General features: G+C 40.0%; 1 protein-coding gene across 1 annotated transcript in view; it reads right to left on the bottom strand.

Moving 5' to 3' along the window:
- The window catches only part of LOC134660539 (uncharacterized), a 30,033-nt gene that overhangs the window by 3,007 nt on the left and 5,931 nt on the right, over positions 1-21,095 (bottom strand). The window contains exons 2-8 of the mRNA XM_063516317.1: positions 20,003-20,135; positions 12,366-12,453; positions 8,293-8,512; positions 6,180-6,579; positions 4,321-4,478; positions 2,125-2,208; positions 76-144 (exon numbers count right to left, since the gene is read on the bottom strand). Coding sequence (XP_063372387.1) covers positions 76-144; positions 2,125-2,208; positions 4,321-4,478; positions 6,180-6,579; positions 8,293-8,512; positions 12,366-12,453; positions 20,003-20,135 — 1,152 coding nt within the window. The remainder of the gene's footprint in view (positions 1-75; positions 145-2,124; positions 2,209-4,320; positions 4,479-6,179; positions 6,580-8,292; positions 8,513-12,365; positions 12,454-20,002; positions 20,136-21,095) is intronic.

The raw sequence follows: 21,095 nt of genomic DNA, 5'->3' as shown, positions 1-21,095 counted from the left end.
ACGTTTGTATGGAGAAATGACCACTCCTGTTGGCTCTTAATGCTTACATTCTAAGTTTAAATTCAAATGACTCACCCTGTACACCATTGAGTCCGTTTGAGTATCCGTAGGGGCTCCCCTGCGGTTGCATTACATTTTCACAGCCTGCCACGTAATAAAACATATAATTATGATTATTATTATTTATTTATCGTATGGCATTTATTTTACACTGTTCATTCATGCATAGTTACATAGTTTATAATCTAAATCTACATTTTTCCAAGTAAGTAAGTAATTATTATTGTCGAATACCATAGAGAAAAAAATACATAGGGTGCTCACTCCATACATCAGTTTTAGAACCAAAAAGACTATTAGCATCTAGCATCGAGTAGCGGAACTATCAGTACTGCTACTTGACAATAGATGTAGCACCGACCGGAAAGTCTTATCTCAACAGCATAAGACTTTCCGGTCGGTGCTACATCTATTGTCAAGTAGCAGTACTGATAGTTCCGCTACTCGATGCTAGATGTAGACACTGAAATTAATAGTCTGAACTGATGTATGGAGTGAGCACTCTTGTTTTACTATATTTCTCTATGCTAATACAGACATTTGATCCTCAAAACAAACCTGATCGACTGATACCATTCATAAAAAAAAACAACGGGTTGCACTCCGGGAGTGCCGGCAGAAGTAAAAACTCAATGACATTGTAAAGATTATTATTGTCTAATACAGACATTTGATCCTCAAAACAAACCTGATCGACTGATACCATTCATAAAAAAAAAAACAACGGGTTGCACTCCGGGAGTGCCGGCAGAAGTAAAAACTCAATGACATTGTAACGATTATTATTGTCTAATACAGACATTTGATCCTCAAAACAAACCTGATCGACTGATACCATTCATAAAAAAAAAACAACGGGTTGCACTCCGGGAGTGCCGGCAGAAGTGAAAACTCAATGACATTGTAACAGTTTTTCGACCAGGTCACGTGTCCGTCTTACGAATTTTCAATCTGTCGAATCTGTCGGTCACGTGACCTGTCGCGAGTTTAACATCTTTTCCCCATCACAAAAAGTGCACAGCGCCGCTAAAGAAGTTTCACTTCAAAATTGACAAATACCCTATGAACAGGCAAGTCATAAATTTTCTCATTTCCACCCCCTATTAACCCCCTTTAGGGATGACTTCCGACATAAAAACTATCCTATGTCCTTCCTCGGGACCACAGGGCGGACACGCCATACATCAAAAATCATTTGCGTTTATATGTGTGCGCGGCACGTCTGTACACGCGTCAATGTGTATGTGTGGGTTCTGGCGTACTCTCAGTAAAGCGACTTGCTTTACTGAGAGTACGCCAGAAGTCCGTCAGATTCATGTCGCGGGGCGAGGTAATGCGAGTCGGGGCGGGGCGGTGCGTGACCGTTCTGTATGATAATACTATTACTTAATATTCTATGCCAAATTCAGCAGACAAATCCGTTCAGCGGTTTAAGCGGGAATAGTTAACATAAAGGCAGTTTCGCATTTATAATATTAGTATGGATTTGGCCATAGACTAGGAATCCTCTAGACGGAGTTTAGAGCAATTATTTCATGAAACCGACGCTGCCAAAAATACTGGGGTGCGGGGGACGAGGTGAGCGAGTCCCGTGCCGTGATTGGTCCGTTCAAAGACACGGACGTCACACAAAGACACTGTGACTCGAAGATGGAGTAAAACTACCGTATATTTGTGGCAGTGGGGGTAGCGCTACTATGCTGTCTAGAGGATGTCTTGTCTGTGGGATTGGGCCCTTCATTGTATGTTTGTTTAGTATTGTCATAGAGAAAAAAATACATAGAGTGCTCACTCCATACATCAGTTCAGACTATTAATTTCAGTGTCTACACCTAGCATCGAGTAGCGGAACTATCAGTACTGCCACTTGACAATAGATGTAGCACCGACCGGAAAGTCTTATCTCAACAGCATAAGACTTTCCGGTCGGTGCTACATCTATTGTCAAGTAGCAGTACTGATAGTTCCGCTACTCGGTGCTAGATGTAGACACTGAAATGAATAGTCTGAACTGATGTATGGAGTGAGCACTCTATGTATTTTTTTCTCTATGGTGGTGGCTACCTTCGGGTTCCTGTTTGACTTGGGGCGGCGGCGGCAGGCTCAGCTGCTGCGCGAGGCGCCGCTGCGCGTCGTACATGCCCGCCTCTACAAACACGCACCTTATTATACATCACTTCAAAATAAAAATATTAAATAGTGAATAAATGTATAATAGTTATTTGTACAACAAGAGATCAGTTTGATATTTCTTCGAGTGCTTATTTTGAGTCCCGTGCAAGCGAAAGATTCTATAATAGATTCACCACGCACCTTATTATACGTCACTTCAAAATAAAAATATTAAATAGTGTATAAATGTATAATAGTTATTTGTACAACAAGAGATCAAAGTTTGATATTTCTTCGAGTGCTTATTTTGAGTCCCGTGCAAGCGAAAGATTCTATAATATAGAATCTTGAGCGTAGTAAGGGACTCAAAAGCGCACGAGATGTAAATAACTTTGATCTCGTGTAGTACACAACATTTTTCACCTCAGCAGTGAGAACATATTAGAGAACCCGAAAAGTGTATTCCTTCTTCATCACTTACCTATTCACTCATGTTTTCTTAAGATATACCAACAATTAAACTTTCACCTCAGCAGATCGAACAAGGGTACTTTGCTACTTAAAAACAGTGAGCAAAATCGCATTTTGCTCATTTTGTCTCACTCAGTGAGCAAAATGCGATTTTGCTCACTGTTTTTAAGTAGCAAAGTACCCTTGTTCGAGCTGCTGAGGTGAAAAACTAATTAACGTACTTTGTAAATATATGAATGTTGCAGTTTTAAGAATAATTTTATTTGATAGTCACTCCAAATTTTTACAATAATCAAAAAATCGAAAAAAGTGAAGCGTAGATGCTTAGACAACCGTCAGGTGACAAGCAAAACTCACTAATTACCACCACAAGTTCATAGCCATAGTGAACCATATTAGTACTAAAAGAAGGTCGATGTATGTTTAAATACTAACTATATATTTTAGGTTTTATTTTGTACTAACAAAAATGACCTCAGTTGGTCTTTGAATAAATGAAATTAATTAAAACAATAGATATTTTTTAGTAATCACTCGTGCGTCTGTCTGTCTGTCCGACCATTGGAACCCTTGGAACGCGAATCCGATTCGCACTTAGCCGGTTTTTAGGGTTCCGTACCCAAAGGGTATAAACGGGACCCTATTACTAAGACTCCGCTGTCCGTCCGTCCGTCTGTCACCAGGCTGTATCTCACGAACCGTGATAGCTAGACAGTTGAAATTTTCACAGATGATGTATTTCTGTTGCCGCTATAACAACAAATACTAAAAACAGAATAAAATGAAGATTTAAGTGGGGCTCCCATACAACAAACGTGATTTTTGACCGAAGTTAAGCAACGTCGGGCGGGGTCAGTACTTGGATGGGTGACCGTTTTTTGCTTGTTTTGCTCTATTTTTTGTTGATGGTGCGGAACCCTCCGTGCGCGAGTCCGACTCGCACTTGGCCGGTTTTTTATTTTATATAGAACTCCTCACCTCTCTCAGCGATCTCCTTGCCCCGGTCATACATGTCTTCTCCGCTAAGGTCTACTTCCTGCTTGATACCCTCGGTGAAGAAATTCTGGTTCTCCGTCACCCGGTGCTGCTGCTGGAGTATCTGGAGGTTCGCTTGCTGGTACTTGTACTGGTAACCATGGTAACTCCAGGTTTAACTAGCGAACCCTGGGTTAGTGGAATGGTGCAAAGGCGCTTAAAATGTTATATAGAACTCCTCACCTCTCTCAGCGATCTCCTTGCCCCGGTCATACATGTCTTCTCCGCTAAGGTCTACTTCCTGCTTGATACCCTCGGTGAAGAAATTCTGGTTCTCCGTCACCCGGTGCTGCTGCTGGAGTATCTGGAGGTTCGCTTGCTGGTACTTGTACTGGTAACCATGGTAACCATGGTTAGTGGAATGGTGCTAAGGCGCTTAAAATGTTATATAGAACTCCTCACCTCTCTCAGCGATCTCCTTGCCCCGGTCATACATGTCTTCTCCGCTGAGGTCTACTTCCTGCTTGATACCCTCGGTGAAGAAATTCTGGTTCTCCGTTACCCGGTGCTGCTGCTGGAGTATCTGGAGGTTCGCTTGCTGGTACTTGTACTGGTAACCTTGGTAACTCCAGGTTTAACTTGCGAACCCTGGGTTAGTGGAATGGTGCAAAGGCGCTTAAAATGTTATATAGAACTCCTCACCTCTCTCAGCGATCTCCTTGCCCCGGTCATACATGTCTTCTCCGCTAAGGTCTACTTCCTGCTTGATACCCTCGGTGAAGAAATTCTGGTTCTCCGTCACCCGGTGCTGCTGCTGGAGTATCTGGAGGTTCGCTTGCTGGTTACGGAGGATCTCCGCACTGGAATAGAGAAAAATATATAACTGTCCATCGGTGGACCTTATGCGTTTTGTAATAAGGTTTAGGAAGTGTCAGTTAACAGTGGAGGCGATGGTAATTTCAGGAACCCCTTCTCAAATTGATTATTGCATGTTTTCGAAAGTTTCAAAGTTTTATGATATGTTTAATATATATTTAAATGTCTGGGAGAACGAGCTTTGCTCGGAAAACATATAAAATCTCAAAAATTTGCGTTTTCCCAGAGATAAGACCTAGCTAGATCGAATTTTCTCCCCCGAAAACCCCCATATACCAAATTTCATCGAAATCGTTAGAGCCGTTTCCGAGATCCCCGAAATATATATATATATATAAATAAATAAATATGCAAGAATTGCTCGTTTAAAGGTATTAGATAGATTAGATAAACGAAGTAAGAAAACAAAGCCTGGATGTTTTATATGTATACAATTAATATAAAAGAAAGTTCAGTTTTCACAGTTTTTAGCCAATAAAATGCAAAATATCGAAGCAGTTATGCAAAAACTTCCATAGAATTGTACAGTCACCTGCAATAATATGTTACTCTTTGAAGGCCGAAAAAATATGTGACACGCTCTTATGGCTCTACAAATAAAATCGTGTCAGATATTTTGCGGCCTTCGTTGAGCAACATATTATTGCAGGTGACTGTGTCTACCTGTAAAATATACGCATAATAAACTAGTGGCTCTGTGAGCTGTAGACCTCGCGAGCATAGCTTATTGGGACCGTGCACGATGACAGCGCCACACAGCGGTTTGATCAATCAACAATACAAAGATTTTAATTTATTAAAAAAAATACGAAGTTTAAGTGACAAAAAAAAATACAAAAAGTTATGTCTTACTGGGGATCGAACCCAGACTTTTTGTGTGCAAACAAAAAAAGCGATTGTTTACAAAATGCCCCATGATAGTTCTTAGCTAAGCTGACGAAATTCGGCTACTCATTCTCGTGTACAAACTAAATATCTAAATACCGCCTAAACCAGCAATACAATTTTTCTGCATTTTTTGCCATTTACTATGTAAATATGTCTCAAAAAGAAAATACTCTTATGATATCGATACGACTATTTGTTTAAGCGCGAGGTATCACAACTCCTCCATTTTTGAAAATTTCCAAAACGGGATCGACAAAAAAAAATTATATACTCATAGAATCTGGTCACAAAATTTCACAAGAATCGGTTGAGAATTGTGACCTGTAGAGGAGAACATCCGGACATACAAAAGCAAAATGCCCGAGTCAAAACGTAGACCTTCGCTACGCTTCGGTCAAAGAAGGAATTGATGAAAAGATTCACCAGGCTCATGCAAGTTTTGATGCGTAGAGCGATTGGACTGGTTAGAATTTCGTTCAAGTTCAAGATGAAAATTTCCATACTGACGAAGTGTCTGGCCTAATGGGTAGTGACCCTGCCTGTGAAGCCGTGGCCCTGGGTTCGAATCCCGGTAAGGGCATTTATTTGTGTGAACACAAATATTTGTCCCCGAGGCAGGGGTGTTTTCTATGTATATACATAAGTATGTATTTATCTATATAAGTATGTATATCGTCGCCTAGCAGCCATAGTACAAGCTTTGCTTAGTTTGGGGTAGATCTGTGTAAGATATCCCCTAAAATTTATTATTATTTGTTTATTTCCTTTAGTTTAAGAATTTAGAAATATAGACTTACCTATCTGTATACCCATTGGGATAGTAATTCCTAAACTCCTGTTTATCGCTGAACCCATACAGCTGTCCCATTTTCTGGTAATCCAAGCTTTTCTGGTACTGGTCTTTATCGTATCCATTGAGAGATTTCTGGCCTAGGGCGTATTTCTCGGCCTCCTTATTATATTCCTCGTCAGTCTGTGGTATGTAGTCGTCTGTCTGTTTCGTGTAGTCTTTTGGAGGGTCATACGATTTTGAGTCGTACGATTTTGTGTCGTACGATTTTGAGTCGTACGATTTTGAGTCGTACGATTTTGAGTCGTACGATTTTGAGTCGTACGATTTTGCGTCGTACGATTTTGAATCGTACGATTTTGGTTCGTACGATTTTTCTGGTTCTTTGTATTGTACTGGATACTCGGCTGTAACAGAAACGGAAAATGTTAGCCAATCCGAGTTGGTGGTAACTACTGGGAATTCTTTTTCCCAATAGTTACCACTGGTAATATCTTGGTGGTAACTAGTGGGAATAACCCGAAAAAAACGGTAAGCTATAGTCAAAACACCGGCCAAGTGCGAGTCGGACTCGCGCACGGAGGGTTCCGCAACATCAACAAAAAATAGAGCAAAAAAATCGTGTTTGTTGTATGGGAGCCCCCTTTAAATATTTATTTTATTTTTAGTATTTGTTGTTATAGCGGCAACAGAGATACATCATTTGTGAAAATTTCAACTGTCTAGCTATCGCGGTTCATGAGATACAGCCTGGTGACAGACGGACGGACGGACGGACAGCGGAGTCTTAGTAATAGGGTCCCGTTTTTACCCTTTGGGTACGGAACCCTAAAAACCCGGACAAGTGCGAGTCGGACTCGCCCACCGATGGTTCCGTACTCTTTAGTATTTGTTGTTACAGCGGCAACAGAAATACATCATATTGAAATCACAGAAATACAAATTCAACTGTCTAGTTACCACGGTTCACGAGATACAGCCTGGTGACAGACAGACAGACGGACCCTTTGGGTAAGGAACCCTAAAAATGTGAATATAGTTATTAGTTACCTGAAGCGCTGGTGGCCTAGCGGTAAGAGCGTGCGACTTGCAATCCGGAGGTCGCGGGTTCAAACCCCGGCTCGTACCAATGAGTTTTTCGGAACTTATGTACGAAATATCATTTGATATTCACCAGTCGCTTTTCGGCGAACGAAAACATCGTGAGGAAACTGGACTAATCCCAATACGGGCCTAGTTTACCCTCTGGGTTGGAAGGTCAGATGGCAGTCGCTTTCGTAAAAACTAGTGCCTACGCCAATTCCTGGGATTAGTCGCCAAGCGGACCCCAGGCTCCCATGAGCCGTGGCAAAAGGCCGGGACAAACGCGAGGAAGAAGAGAAGAGAGTTATTAGGAATGATATTATATCTGTAACCATAGATAGGTTATACTTATACTTGAGGAGCAAAAAAAATAATTCCATAAAAATTTCTGTGCCTACGAAGAAATCCGTTATTTTTGATTAATTTTCTCAGTCCATCCATCTTTGTTACACTCATAAGGTCGTCTCTTTCTCTTTCGGTGTGCGGGAGCTCGTTAGCACGTGCACATTTCTCGCTTGTCCAGCCGCGACTAAAGGCAACTTGTCCAATTTGTCACAAGGTAAGCGCTTCAATTTTGGAACGCCTATGACCTATCTTGAGTTATAAATCATTGGTTATTAGCAGGGATGTTGCGGATGCCGATTTTTTGACATCCGCGGATGCGGATTTTTAAAGGCTCACATCCGCGGATGCGGATGCGGATGTCAAGATAGGTACATAAAAAACGTCAAATATTACATTTTAGTAATTTTTATTTCAAAAAACCGGCCAAGTGCGAGTCGGACTCGCGTTCCAAGGGTTCCGTACATTAAGTCCTACTCACGCTTGACTGCTCATGTCTAATAGGTCTTTTTGGTTAATGACTAAATTACCTAGCAGTCTAGCACTTACGCCGGTGCTAAGACGTTCCTGTACCGACCTGTTCCACATCCGCATCCGCATTAAATCCGCATCGATTTTATGCGGATGCGGATGTTGAAAATAATGCGGAAGTTCCGCGGTTGCGGATATTCGCAACATCCCTGGTTATTAGTTACCTATTTGCTCCGACTGCGAATGGTATGAATTGTTGGAGGCTTCGCTGTAACTGTTGTTTGGTTGGTCGGTATCCTCGTCCTCTTCTTGCACGGGGTCGGTCTGCATGAAGGCGTCCTGCTTGCGCGGCTTGGCGGCGGGGGGTGCGGGCGCGGGGGGAGGGGGGGACAGCGGCGACACTCCCGCCGCGATGGCGTGAAGGGTCTGCAGGCGGTACGCCAACTGGAAAATAACATAGTCTGTCAAGCCACAAAATAGATACAGTACAGAAGTCAATCACATGTATGTACTTCACTTTTCATACCTACGCTCGGCGGTCGCTCTAGGGTTGTCAACTATGATTTATGCACAAAAAACTATCGTAGTAACGTGATAGTGGCACTCGTATCTAGTAGTGGCCGGGGCGGGATGCATAGGTACCTACCTACCTAACTGTTCTGTTTAACGTTAAAACGAACCATCGAAATACAAGCAGATACTTACTTACCTCTCTGAAACCACTGGTAGCTTAAAAAAGCGGCCAAGTGCGAGTCGGACTCGCCCATGAAGGGTTCCGTATTTAGGGGATTTATGACGTATTAAAAAAAAAAGTACTTACTAGATCTCGTTCAAACCAATTTTCGGTGGAAGTTTGCATGGTAATGTACATCATATATTTTTTTTTAGTTTTATCATCCTCTTATTTTAGAAGTTACAGGGGGGGGGACACACACATTTTACCACTTTGGAAGTGTCTCTCGCGCAAACTATTCAGTTTAGAAAAAAATTATATTAGAAACCTCAATATCATTTTGGAAGACCTATCCATAGATACCCCACACGTATGAGTTTGACGAAAAATTTTTTTTCGAGTTTCAGTTCTAGGTATGGGGAACCCCAAAAATTTACTGTTTTTTTTTTCTATTTTTGTGTGAAAATCTTAATGCGGTTCACAGAATACATCTACTTACCAAGTTTCAACAGTATAGTTCTTATAGTTTCGGAGAAAAGTGGTCGTGACATACGGACGGACAGACGGACAGACAGACAGACATGACGAATCTATAAGGGTTCCGTTTTTTGCCATTTGGCTACGGAACCCTAAAAAGCAGCAATGTGACATCGAGCAACGATGAAATGTGATGTGAGCAATTGCGATGATATAGTTATAGTCCGTCAACCAAATCTTGTCAGTAGCAATGTAAAGCAAACTAAAGTAGGGCAACACTCAAAGAGCAGTATTGCGCTAAGAAAAGCAGCAATGTACATCGAACCAAAAGATTTTTTTTTCCGCTGAGCGCGCCCTGCGTACGTCAATTCAAATTGTCACTCGCGGTTTATTGAAAAGAATTGAAACATGGACGGACAATTTAAAAGCGATGTTAAAACAATGTTAATCAAAATGATGAACGAATTTGAAGATATCAAAAACAACTCCCTATCAGTGCTTATATTCTCTTTGTTCCCTATCTATAATATGCCACTTGTTAATGTAAATTAGTGTACTGTTCTGGATGAATATGACATACCTGTGTAATTTTTTTGATTGGTATATATATTGTACAATATACATATTAAAAATAAAACAACTGATATTTGGGTGTTTATTTAATTTAAAGGTAAATAACATAAGGGTCACTTTTCGACTTGGTTGCGTTGTACACGTACATAAACCGCCATAGGTAAGTATTGTCTGAAGAGATACTACCTACTACGAACGCCTTATATTGGGCAAGATTTAATCCTGCAACAAACATGTATGGATTAGGTAGATATTGCGAAAGAACGGCGATATAATCAAGGCTCTTAATACTGTTTAAAAGGTTTACCTTTGTAAATAGTCACAACTGATTGCTGAAAATATTAGACATGTGGGCCTATGGACGGTTTCCAGGACACAATTTATGGTCTTGTTGGATAGATTTAGACATACGTTTTAATTTTATTTATGCCTTTTAACCCTAAAACAAAAACACTGAACATAATCTTAAAAGTTCGAAAGAGTTCTTCCAGTACTTCTCATAGGTAACCTCAATTTTTAGTAATGTTTACCATCAACGAGCATGATTGTACATTGTAGGCCCCTTAGCTATGCTTATTCTTATTTAATGTATTGGTATTTAATGGTGACAGCAGAAATATCTCTTGAAACAGAAACGATTCAGAATGAAAACCAAATGAAAACAAATCAAATAAGGTGACGGCTGTCATTCACGATTCACATTCCACAGATAAAACACAGATGACACGCGTTTTGGAATTATTTGAACACAGTGTTGCTAACCCGCGATTTTTCAAATTTGCCGCCTTTTACTACTGACAAGATTTGGTTGACGGACTTTATTTAGGGTCTATTGATTCCCAAATAGTTTTAAGAGTGGTTTTAAGCCATAATGTATTGTTTGCCCGAATTTTCGTTATTCATAATTCATTTGGTTCAGAAACGCGTCACTTTTCAGGAATGCCATAAAACAAACCTAACCTATCTATAGGATAACCTAACGAAAATCCTGCGATGTTAACGGTTTCAGTTTTATGGCTAATGATAATATGACAATCAATACATTATGACTTAAAACTTTATGGGAAACAACGGGACTCCATTTATTTACGATACAAATGCGGTAAAGAGGAAATTCGAAACGAGTGGCGATAAATTAAAACACGACCGAAGGGAGTGTTTTAAATCGACACGAGTTGCGAATTACCTATTCGCACGTGTATCGTACAATTCGGGAAAGTAGCACCATATGTACTGTAAACTACATCTCATCTCCCTTGTTCTGAAAGTTCACTTTTCAAACCACATTAAAAACTAAACTTTCCCTGTTGAATAACAACTGTTATGAAGTTATGACTCGATGGTTATTTCCTAGTCACACCACATGGGACATGAATAGGTATTGACGCATTTCGTTCTATTTCCTTATGGAATAACCAAATATTCGTGTACTGATTTATAAAGAGACAGTTGAAACAAATATTGTTGGCATGAGTTTAAATTAAAGGAGGGTGGGCAAATTGGCCTATATGACCAATAAGGACAAGCAATATGTTACTGGATAGCTTATTCTAAGTTCTAATACTTCTACTATGGCAGATAGTCCCAAATCTTTGTGTGAAAAAAGTTATCACCGCAAAAAGTAGTGTGAGTTTAAACGTGACTGTATAGTTTTTTCGATACTAAGTTCCTGTGTCGCAGATCATTAAGGTTTTGTTATTGTGGATGCTTTGGTGTCACGATATTTTAGTTTTTTATTCGTTTTCTTATGTTTTTTGTGTAATTCTTTTTTAAACAGATTTGACAAGTCTCGTCATATAAAAAAATGGAGTATATAAAAAAACCTTTCCAATGGTATGTCGCTTATTCTTATTGGTTCATAGGCCAGTGTCCATACAAATCTGCCCATCCTCCTTTCAACATTTAATGCTATTATTAGGGCGAACTACTTTTAGGCTGACATTTGCCACGTCTCTGGAGGTACCCGTCCCAAATAGGGTATTATCCTACTAGTCAAATCGGTTTCTTTTTTAGAACTGTCAAAACAATTTGCTAATATAAAATTTATATGAAACACTAGCGACCCGCCCCGGCGTCGCACGGGTTAACAAATGATACTTTAATTATTTCATGCATGGCGTGAAATAATTTATTATAAATACAGTCATATACTCATTATTCAAATCTCTCGCAACAAAATACCATTTTGGTCTTTACGCCTATAATGTAAGGTACAATATAATATTATTCTCAAGAATTTGCAATCCTTGAAACGCTAGTTGCCTTTGACCAACTCTAAAGGGCGAGTAGTACGTACTTGCACCTCCCATCCAAATCCCTTAGTGTTAGGCGTGAGTGGACGCTCGCTCGGCGACGCGTGTAGCGTGGCTGTGGGCTCACGCGTGATGTGAGCAGCGTGCACTAAGGCCGCTCCTATACGTGCGCATTTGTTTAACATGCACGCCGCACGCCCCGCCCCGCTGCACGCACAACAAGAGCGTCCACTCGGGCCTTACACTTACGTGATGACGGTATAGAGAGATGGTGCTGCCATCTATACAACTAGGAAACAAATTATAAGATATCTTTACTCACGCTGCCATCGGGCTCCAGGGCTGGCTCGGGCAGGGCCGCGGGCGGCGCGTGGCTCATCCCGACGGGGGACCACTTCTCTGTCTTGTCACTGTAAACAGAAAGATTTTTATCAAAAAAAATGATAAAAGCTATAGACATATGGTGATACTTTCTCGCACTAGTGCGGGAAAGAGCAATTTCCGTGCGTATGTCAAAAGTTTAGGGCCATATGTACTGTAAAACGTTGTACGATACGTGCGAATAGGTAATTCACAAATCGTGTCGATTTAAAACACTCCCTCCGGTCGTGTTTTAATTTATCGCCACTCGTTTCGAATTTCCTCTTTTCCGCACTTGTATCGTAAATAACTATTATCCCTGACTGTACTTTTCTTTAAGGTGTTCTTCAGGAAAAACAGGCACCGTAGACAACATGCCAATCGCTAACGCTCCGTAGCGAACGAAACGCAACTGTCACTGTCACACTAATATGGAAGAGTGATAGAGATACACAAAGCGATTCGATGGAGAAGCACAAGCGATTGTCACCTTGGCTAGGCCGCAGGATCGTCATTATCATATCGTCGCAGGCGGGAGTACCACAAGGCAATATGCTTGGCCCTCTATTATTCCTAGGGAATTGAAATAATACGGACCTAAATACATACATAGTCTCATTTTTGTACAGTCAGCAGCAATAGTTGCTAAGCGGGCCAGGTGTTCAAAATGATCTTGACGCGACTTTATTGTTAAGAGAATAAGAGCGTGTCAACGTAATTTTGAACACCTCGCCCGCTTAGCAACTTCTGCTGCTGACTGTACTTAAAGAGTGCGATCTGGCAGAATACCACGTTTCCATTGGAGTGAGGCCAGTATGCCATCTATTCTTCCTAGAGATTTGAAGGTACATAATGGAAGTATGTATGCTTACATACAACTCTCCTTGTCCTTATACTTGAGAGTTTTTCACATCAGCAATAGGCCGGTTACTAAACTTTAAATTGTTCGAGAGCATCACATTATATCCTACAGTATATTTGTGTTTGGAATATAATAGAACACTATTTTGTGAATGTATGTGTAAAATTATCTCTAAAAAATATATTGAGATTTTTGGAAAAAAAAAATTTAAAAATTTAGTTTTTAAAAAGATGTAAACATCAAATTCTACAGTAGCGATTTTTTGTTCAAAAGGCATAACTAAATATTTTACACTGTAAGTAAAATATGCACCACTTTTTTAGTGGTGCATACGTCACCAGCAATAAAAATGTTTGAAATAAATAATTACAATACAACATTAATTAAACACTTGGTGATTTTCCACTATATTGTTACGCCAATTATTCTACTCAATCTAATAAAATAAAAAACCAGGGGATTTTATTTTTACTATTTTTTAAACAATTATATAGTACATTACTGCAGACGCCGGGAAAGAAGGGCTTGCCGGGTGAGTAGGTATAGCCGGCCGACCGTAGGGAGGCCGGATAGTGATACGAAGCCGGCAAGACCTTTTCACGGCTAGGCATGTATAGTGCTTTTCTCAAACATGCAATGAAATAAAAAAATACACCACTCAAAAAAAAAAAAGAAATTTATAATCTTTATAATAAAAATCCAACTTCACAACAAAAGTTTTTTAATTTTCCTTCCAATCCCGCCATAATTGTTTTTTTTTACGGAAGTCGTCCCGCGTGTGTAGTGTTCGAATAGACCTTATTAGGGCCATTATTTATACACAATCTGATAACAAGAATCTCAATTTCTATATTTAAAATAAATGCAGAGGATTTTAAATATTGTCTATGGTCTCTGGTGACTTACGTATAGACAAAATTTTAAATTTATACATCAACACATTGAATCATACAGATTCGTATTCTTAATATCAGTACGTTCGTGTATAACAGGCATTAACACGGATATTTTGGTCCGATAACCATTCATTCACTAAAAATATTTAAAAAAAATATAATTCGGCTGTTTAGCCTGTTCATGGACGCAGACCCCATGTTTACATTCGAATTTAAAAAAAAATTACTTCCCGGCCTAGGCCTTCAATTTCGTATGAAATTCCTTTACAGTTCTCTGGAGTTGCTCCGCCCTAAACGTGATACTTCGAAGCCTGATATAACGCCCGGAGCGACGACATTTCATTGCATGTTTGAGAAAACGTATTTTACCCCACGCGCATTAATTCTACAGTATATTTTTTTAATGCACCATACAGCCTGTAATTAATGTTATCACAACGTCAAAGAATCTCCTATTAATACAATGAGCTTTTGTCACAATTGTAAAATTGGCTATCGTTAAATTATTTAAATGATCGGCGCGGGGCGGGAGGGGAAGCGATGGCGATACCTCAAGGCCGCACGGCCGCAAAGCAACGGATTGGATAGGATGAAGGTATCTTAGGGCGGTTACAGAGTAGCGTTTTATACGAGCGTACGCGTACAGCCACCTGCAATTAAATGTCTGCTAGTGCACGAAAATATTAACGACCTTTTTTCCTACGTCCAGTTGACCTAAGTTTAAAATGTATAAATTGCGAAACTTGTAACGACATGTGCCCCACGTTTAGCTGACCTAAGTTTAAAAAGTCTACCCTACCGCGAAGAAATTCAAAGGTGTATGTGAAGTCCCCAATCCGCATTGGGCTAGCGTGGGGACTACCGTACGAAACTGATAATTTTATTTAACATCACGATTTTTGGTCGTTCATGAACTGTCAAAAGTGACGTTTCTTCAAATAAAAACGTCACTTTTGACACTTGTATGGATGGGATATGTCAGTGTCAAACAAGTGACTAAAGTGACGTTTTTTTTAGAAACGTCACTTTTGACAAGTATGGATGGGCTATGTCAGTGTCAAACAAAGTGACAAAAGTGGCGTTTTTGAAGAAACGTCACTCTTGACACTTGTATGGATGGGATATGTCAGTGTCAAACAAGTGAGAAAAGTGACGTTTTTTATGAAACGCCACTATTGACACTTGTATGGATGGCATATATCGGTGTCAAACAAGTGACAAAAGTGATTTTTTTTTAAGAAACGTCACTTTTACATGTATGTATGGGCTATGTCAGTGTCAAACAAGTGACAAAAGTGACGTTTTTGAAGAAACGTCACTCTTGACACTTGTATGGATGGGCTATGTCAGTATCAAACAAGTGACAAAAGTGACGTTTTTGAAGAAACGTCACTCTTGACACTTGTATGGATGGGATATGTCAGGGTCAAACAAGTGAGAAAAGTGACGTTTGTTTTTAAGAAACGTCACTTTTGACACTTGTATGGATGGGATATGTCGGTGTCAAACAAGTGACAAAAGTGACTTTTTTTTAAAGAAACGTCACTTTTGACATGTATGGATGGGCTATGTCAGTGTCAAACAAATGAAAAAAGTGACGTTTTTGAAGAAACGTCACTCTTGACACTTGTATGGATGGGATATGTCAGGGTCAAACAAGTGAGAAAGGTGACGTTTTTTTAAGAAACGTCACTCTTGACACTTGTATGGATGGGATATGTCAGTGTCAAACAAGTGACAAAAGTGACGTTTTTTTTAAACGTCACTTTTGACATGTATGCATGGGCTATGTCAGTGTCAAACAAGTGACAAAAGTGACGTTTTTGAAGAAACGTCACTCTTGACACTTGTATGGATGGGATATGTCAGGGTCAAACAAGTGAGAAAAGTGACGTTTGTTTTTAAGAAACGTCACTTTTGACACTTGTATGGATGGGATATGTCGGTGTCAAACAAGTGACAAAAGTGACTTTTAAAAAAAACGTCACTTTTGACATGTATGCATGGGCTATGTCAGTGTCAAACAAGTGACAAAAGTGACGTTTTTGAAGAAACGTCACTCTTGAAACTTGTATGGATGGGCTATGTTAGTGTCAAACAAGTGACAAAAGTGACGTTTTTGAAGAAACGTCACTTTTGACACTTGTATGGATGGGATATGTCGGTGTCAAACAAGTGACAAAAGTGACTTTTTTTAAAGAAACGTCACTTTTGACATGTATGGATGGGATATGTCTGTGTCAAACAAGTGACAAAAGTGACTTTTTTATTTAAAGAAACGTCACTTTTGACATGTATGGATGGGCTATGTCAGTGTCAAACAAATGACAAAAGTGACGTTTTTGAAGAAACGTCACTCTTGACACTTGTATGGATGGGATATGTCAGTGTCAAACAAGTGACAAAAGTGACGTTTTTTTATGAAACGCCACTATTGACACTTGTATGGATGGGATATGTCAGTGTCAAACAAGTGACTAAAGTGACGTTTTTTTAAGATACGTCACTTTTGACACTTGTATGGATGGGCTATGTCAGTGTCAAACAAGTGACAAAAGTGACGTTTTTTTTAAGAATCGTCACTTTTGACACTTGTTGACACTGATATATCCGATCCATATCGTTTCTATAACTAATATTTGACGTATCTCAATTGACCTAAGTTTAAAATGTATAAATTGCGAAATTTCTAACGACATGTGTCCCACGTTTAGCTGACCTAAGTTTAAAAAGTCTACTGTACCGCGAAGACATTCAAAGGTGTATGTGAAGTCCCCAATCCGCACTGGGCTAGCGTGGGAACTACCGTACGAAACTGATAATTTTATTTAATATCACGATTTTTGGTCGTTCATGAACTGTCAAGTGACGTTTCTTCAAACAAAAAAGTCACTTTTGACACTTGTATGGATGGGATATGTCAGTGTCAAACAAGTAACTAAAGTGACGTTTCTTCATAAACGTCACTTTCGACATGTATGGATGGGCTATGTCAGTGTCAAACAAGTGACAAAAGTGACGTTTTTGAAGAAACGTCACTCTTGACATTGACACTTGTATGGATGGGATATATCAGGTCAGGGTCAAACAAGTGACAAAAGTGACGTTTCTGAAGAAACGTCACTTGACACTTGTATGGATGGGATATGTCAGGGTCAAACAAGTGAGAAAGGTGACAGTTTTTTAAAAAACGTCACTTTTGACACTTGTATGGATGGGATATGTCGGTGTCAAACAAGTGACAAAATTGACGTTTTTTATGAAACGTCACTATTGACACTTGTATGGATGGGATATGTCAGTGTCAAACAAGTGACAAAAGTGACGTTTTTTATGAAACGCCACTATTGACACTTGTATGGATGGGATATGTCAGTGTCAAAAAAGTGACAAAAGTGACTTTTTTTTTTAAAGAAACGTCACTTTTGACATGTATGGATGGGCTATGTTAGTGTCAAACAAGTGACAAAAGTGACGTTTTTGAAGAAACGTCACTCTTGACACTTGTATGGATGGGATATGTCAGGGTCAAACAAGTGAGAAAGCTGAATTTTTTTTAAGAAACGTCACTAATACACTTGTATGGATGAGATTTGTGAATTTGTCGGTGTCAAACAAGCGACAAAAGTGACGTTTTTTATGAAACCTACCTAACATCCTGAACAGCTTACCCAAACAAGTAGTAGAAACTTTAGAAAAATATCCTGATAAAGCAAAGAGTACACTTAAGAAAGCACTGATTAACATGAATTAATGTAAGATATAACTAGTATTAACATGTAAGCACTAACTGTAACAAAACAATATAAGTTCACATATAAGGCTAAGCTTAGTTTAAATAATCTCCAAATACAGAAATTGTAACTGAGATTGATTGTACAACTAACCTCTTGATTGAAAATAAACAGATTAAATTTTTTTTTTGACACATGTATGGATGGGATATGTCAGTGTCAAACAAGTGACTAAAGTGACGTTTTTTTAGAAACGTTACTCTTGACACTTGTATGGATGGGCTATGTCAGTGTCAAACAAGTGACAAAAGTGACGTTTTTGTAGGAACGTCACTCTTAGCACTTGTATGGATGGGATGTCAGTGACAAAAGTGACTTTTTTTAAAGAAACGTCACTTTTGACATATATGGATGGGCTATGTCAGTGTCAAACAAGTGACAAGAGTGACGTTTTTGAAGAAACGTCACTCTTGACACTTGTATGGATGGGATATGTCAGGGTCAAACAAGTGAGAAAGGTGGCGTTTTTTTTATAAATATTGACTTTCAAAGTATTGTCATTAGGCTTTTTGAACGTAGCTAGTAGCAATTTTAAAAGTATTGGTCTCAAATTATTTGTTATTTATTTTGATTTCTCGCAAAGCACTTGTTATTATTCCAATATTTTTTGATAACACGTGTTAAATAAACAGATAATTGTAGAAATATAAAATTTTCGAGTGTAGGATGAATAAACATATTTTTTAAGCATAAAATAATAAATAAAAAATCATAATAAATAGATCTCACGGTATCCGAGTGGTGCAAATTTCCATATCAATTGAGATTAATATTATGACCTAATCATCAAATTTTCGAATTGTGTAGGAATTTTTAAGTTACATTTATATCGATTATGTAAAAAAAAACTATAGATTGAGCTTACTGTACACAGCTCACAGGAAACTCTCGGGATTTCTTTGTTATTAATCATGAACTAACTTAAGACATATAATTGATACATTATCCCGACTGTATGACTTAGTCTGTATAGTGTTCTAGATATTGACCCTAGGGTCATTAATTTCATGAAGAGCTCAATTACGGTACTGGGGATAATCGTATCGTGGGCATCTGTAAACCCTAAATATTGATTAGAAAAAGCTTTCGAAACTGTACGAATTAATGCAAGCAAAATTTTTTCTTCCCCCGCCTACAAGCCGATTACGTGGGAGTGAGGAGTGCCACAGGGCAGCATCCTTGGTCCTCCATTCTTCATAGGGAACTAGTGGGAGTGAGGGATGCCAAAGGGCAGCATCCTTGGTCCTCCATTCATAGGGAATGAGTGGGAGTGAGGGATGCCACAGGGCAGCATCCTTGGTCCTCCATTCTTCATAGGGAACTAGTGGGAGTGAGGGAGGCCACAGGGTAGCATCCTTGGTCCTCCATTCATAGGGAATTAGTGGGAATGAGGGAGGCCACAGGGTAGCATCCTTGGTCCTCCATTCTTCATAGGGAACTAGTGGGAGTGAGGGATGCCACAGGGCAGCATCCTTGGTCCTCCATTCTTCATAGGGAATTAGTGGCAGTGAGGGAGAGGGATGCCACAGGGCAGCATTCTTGGTCCTTCATTCATAGGGAATGAGTGGGTGAGGGATGCCACAGGGCAGCATCCTTGGGCCTCCATTCTTCATAGGGAATTAATGGGAGTGAGGGATGCCACAGGGCAGCACCCTTGGTCCTCCATTCTTCATAGGGAACTAGTGGGAGTGAGGGAGAGGGATGTCACAGGGCAGCATTCTTGGTCCTCCATTCATAGGGAATGAGTGGGTGAGGGATGCCACAGGGCAGCATCCTTGGTCCTCCATTCTTCATAGGGAATTAGTGGGAGCGAGGGATGCCACAGGGTAGCATCTTTAGTCCTCCATTCTTCATAGGGAACTAGTGGGAGTGAGGGGTGCCACAGGGCAGCATCCTTGGTCCTCTATTCTTCATAGGGAATGAGTGGGAGCGAGGGATGCCACAGGGCAGCATCCTTGGTCCTCCATTCATAGGGAATGAGTGGGAGTGAGGGTTGCCACAGGGCAGCATCTTTAGTCCTCCATTCTTTCTGACCTTATATACTTACATGGGCTCGTCTTTCCTGCTCTCCTTGTACTTGAGAGTGCGGCTCTTGCGGATCACCATGACGGTTCCGTCAGGGTTTAGCTTGGGCAGGTTCTGAGAAGGCACGGCGTCTTTGCTCAGGGTCTTCCATTGCCCTGTAAAATGAATGAATAGATTTTATGAGTTTATAGAAAGTTAGAGAGGGGGCAATAGAGAGTACTCTCTCCAGGCGAGTGTTATGCAGTGTTAAGTGCACCGGGAGGTAGTCAGAAGGAGTGTATATATATATATATATATATATATATATATATATAGGAAGGAAGGAAGGAGAGAAGGAGGAGTATTTTACTATATAGTAAGTAACATTTGGAACTGCGTAAGCGCTAACTAATTGCTTTCTAGCTCCCTAACTGTATGGGAACTGCACGCCGACGTTGCAGTTGGCCCCAAAAACCCCCCATAAAGCAAATTTCATCGCAATCGTTAGAGCTTATTCCGAGATCCCCGAAATATATATGTCGGAGCGAGACACCAGAAAGACGTATTGCAGCATTACAGTTCATAGTTAGACGCCTGTATAAAATCGATTAGCAATGTTTGAGCAGCAGAGAGTATAACGCCATCTATTGGTGTATTGTTGAACGAAAATGACAGGTAGAAGGCTTTGGAACGTCAAGAGGAGTATCTTGAGTGAACGTAGGCACGAGCAGGCATTTTTGTCGTTATGTTGGTAGACTGGTCAGGCAGGTTTACCAACTTGAATTGGAGGCGGGAGCGGTTGGCTCCGCCGCTGGAACTGGCTTCCTTCTTCTTGATCGGACCGCGCTAGAGATCGGACGTTAGCCAAGCTCGTGCCTAATTCGCTACGTTCCTGAAGGCTTACACCTGAAGGATTATTCTGAAAGCTTATAGATTCTCACGTTGTTTAACCGTTTAGCTAAGTGTTTTATTCCAAGTGTTATTTTGATTTCTTATGTGCCATTAGAAGCTTACTTTTGTAAAATAAAGAAACTATGTGTTGTTTTGAAAAGATGTGTCCCGCCGAGTTTGTTGCCGGGTTAAATCTTCTCGGGTCAGAGGTGTAGGGTTGGAGCCGGTGTAGTTTGACTTAAATA

The sequence above is a fragment of the Cydia amplana genome, chromosome 27 (assembly GCF_948474715.1).
Source record: "Cydia amplana chromosome 27, ilCydAmpl1.1, whole genome shotgun sequence".
In the NCBI taxonomy this organism is placed as follows: Eukaryota; Metazoa; Arthropoda; class Insecta; order Lepidoptera; family Tortricidae; genus Cydia; species Cydia amplana.
The sequence above is the reverse complement of the archived record's forward strand: the minus strand, read 5'-3'. Positions and strand labels throughout refer to the sequence as shown.